We start from the raw sequence: 997 nt of genomic DNA on the forward strand, positions 1-997 counted from the left end.
ATATGTTTGTTTGTTTTTTGGATTTGGGACTTGGACTTTTTCTTGACTTTCTTGACTTTAGCATTGATGACCAAATGGTCTTACCCATGGGACCAACTGGACCAGGCTCTCCTCTCTGTCCAACACCGTCCTCTCCCTTTTCACCTCTTGCACCTCGTTCACCTAAAAAAAAAAAGTGTGTGTGTGTGGGGAGGGGGCGTTGTAAAAGTCGAAACATCAAACGTTAAGTAAAGTAACATTCAAAAATTAGTTTTGCGGTACCTTTAGGACCAACTGGACCTCTGAGTCCTTCTACTCCATTTTGTCCAGGCATTCCAGGCTCTCCAGGTAGACCTTGTCGGCCAGGAGTTCCATCTTTACCTGTTGGACCAGGTGGACCGGGGCGGCCAACTGAGCTCTTGATATGCGCAGGCTGCATTTGAGCCATGAGGTAAGCTAACTTAGCTGTGAAAACAAATGGAAAGTTTAGTAAATGTAAAAAGACACAGCAAAATAAGTCAAATACATCTTTGCCAAAAGAATCTCACCATCCAACTGTTTGGCGAGTTCCTCTTGAATGAGCCGCCGCATTTGTTCCAGTGATGGCGTCTCACCCTTAAAACACGTCGGAATGATGTCATTGGCTTTATTATATCATCAGTGTCACATACTTTCCATTAAAAATACTAAAAGTGGACTCACTCTGAGACCTGGAAGACCCGACTGTCCTGGAGAACCAGGGGGCCCAGCGGGACCCACTTCCCCTGGGGTTCCTGACATGCCCATCATTCCTGTGTGACCCTTCCTGCCGGGGGACCCAGGGTTACCCGGAATGCCTGGATCTCCAACGGGTCCTTTGTCTCCTTTTATTCCATTATCACCCTACAGAAACAAGCAACACAATAAGTTTTGCATTGAATCAAGAGGTACATATGTGGATGGATTGATGGATGGATACCTTTTCTCCCTTTTGTCCTCTGTCTCCTGGTTTTCCTGACATACCCTATGATAAAAAAAA

The 997-nt window shown here is 45.6% G+C and overlaps 1 protein-coding gene across 1 annotated transcript; it reads right to left on the reverse strand.

Moving 5' to 3' along the window:
- Positions 1 to 84: 84 nt before the first annotated feature.
- Positions 85 to 979, reverse strand: LOC107578299 (collagen alpha-1(XXII) chain-like; the record flags this gene model as incomplete). The annotated part of the gene is made up of 5 exons (XM_016264265.1): positions 938 to 979; positions 682 to 861; positions 528 to 594; positions 262 to 444; positions 85 to 162 (listed from the first exon to the last, which is right to left on the reverse strand). Coding segments are annotated over exons 1-5 (550 nt in total), but the record flags the coding sequence as incomplete, so codon positions are not given.
- Positions 980 to 997: the final 18 nt, after the last annotated feature.

The sequence above is a fragment of the Sinocyclocheilus grahami genome, unplaced genomic scaffold (assembly GCF_001515645.1).
Source record: "Sinocyclocheilus grahami isolate Dianchi unplaced genomic scaffold, SAMN03320097.WGS_v1.1 scaffold9638.1, whole genome shotgun sequence".
Classification (NCBI taxonomy): domain Eukaryota; kingdom Metazoa; phylum Chordata; class Actinopteri; order Cypriniformes; family Cyprinidae; genus Sinocyclocheilus; species Sinocyclocheilus grahami.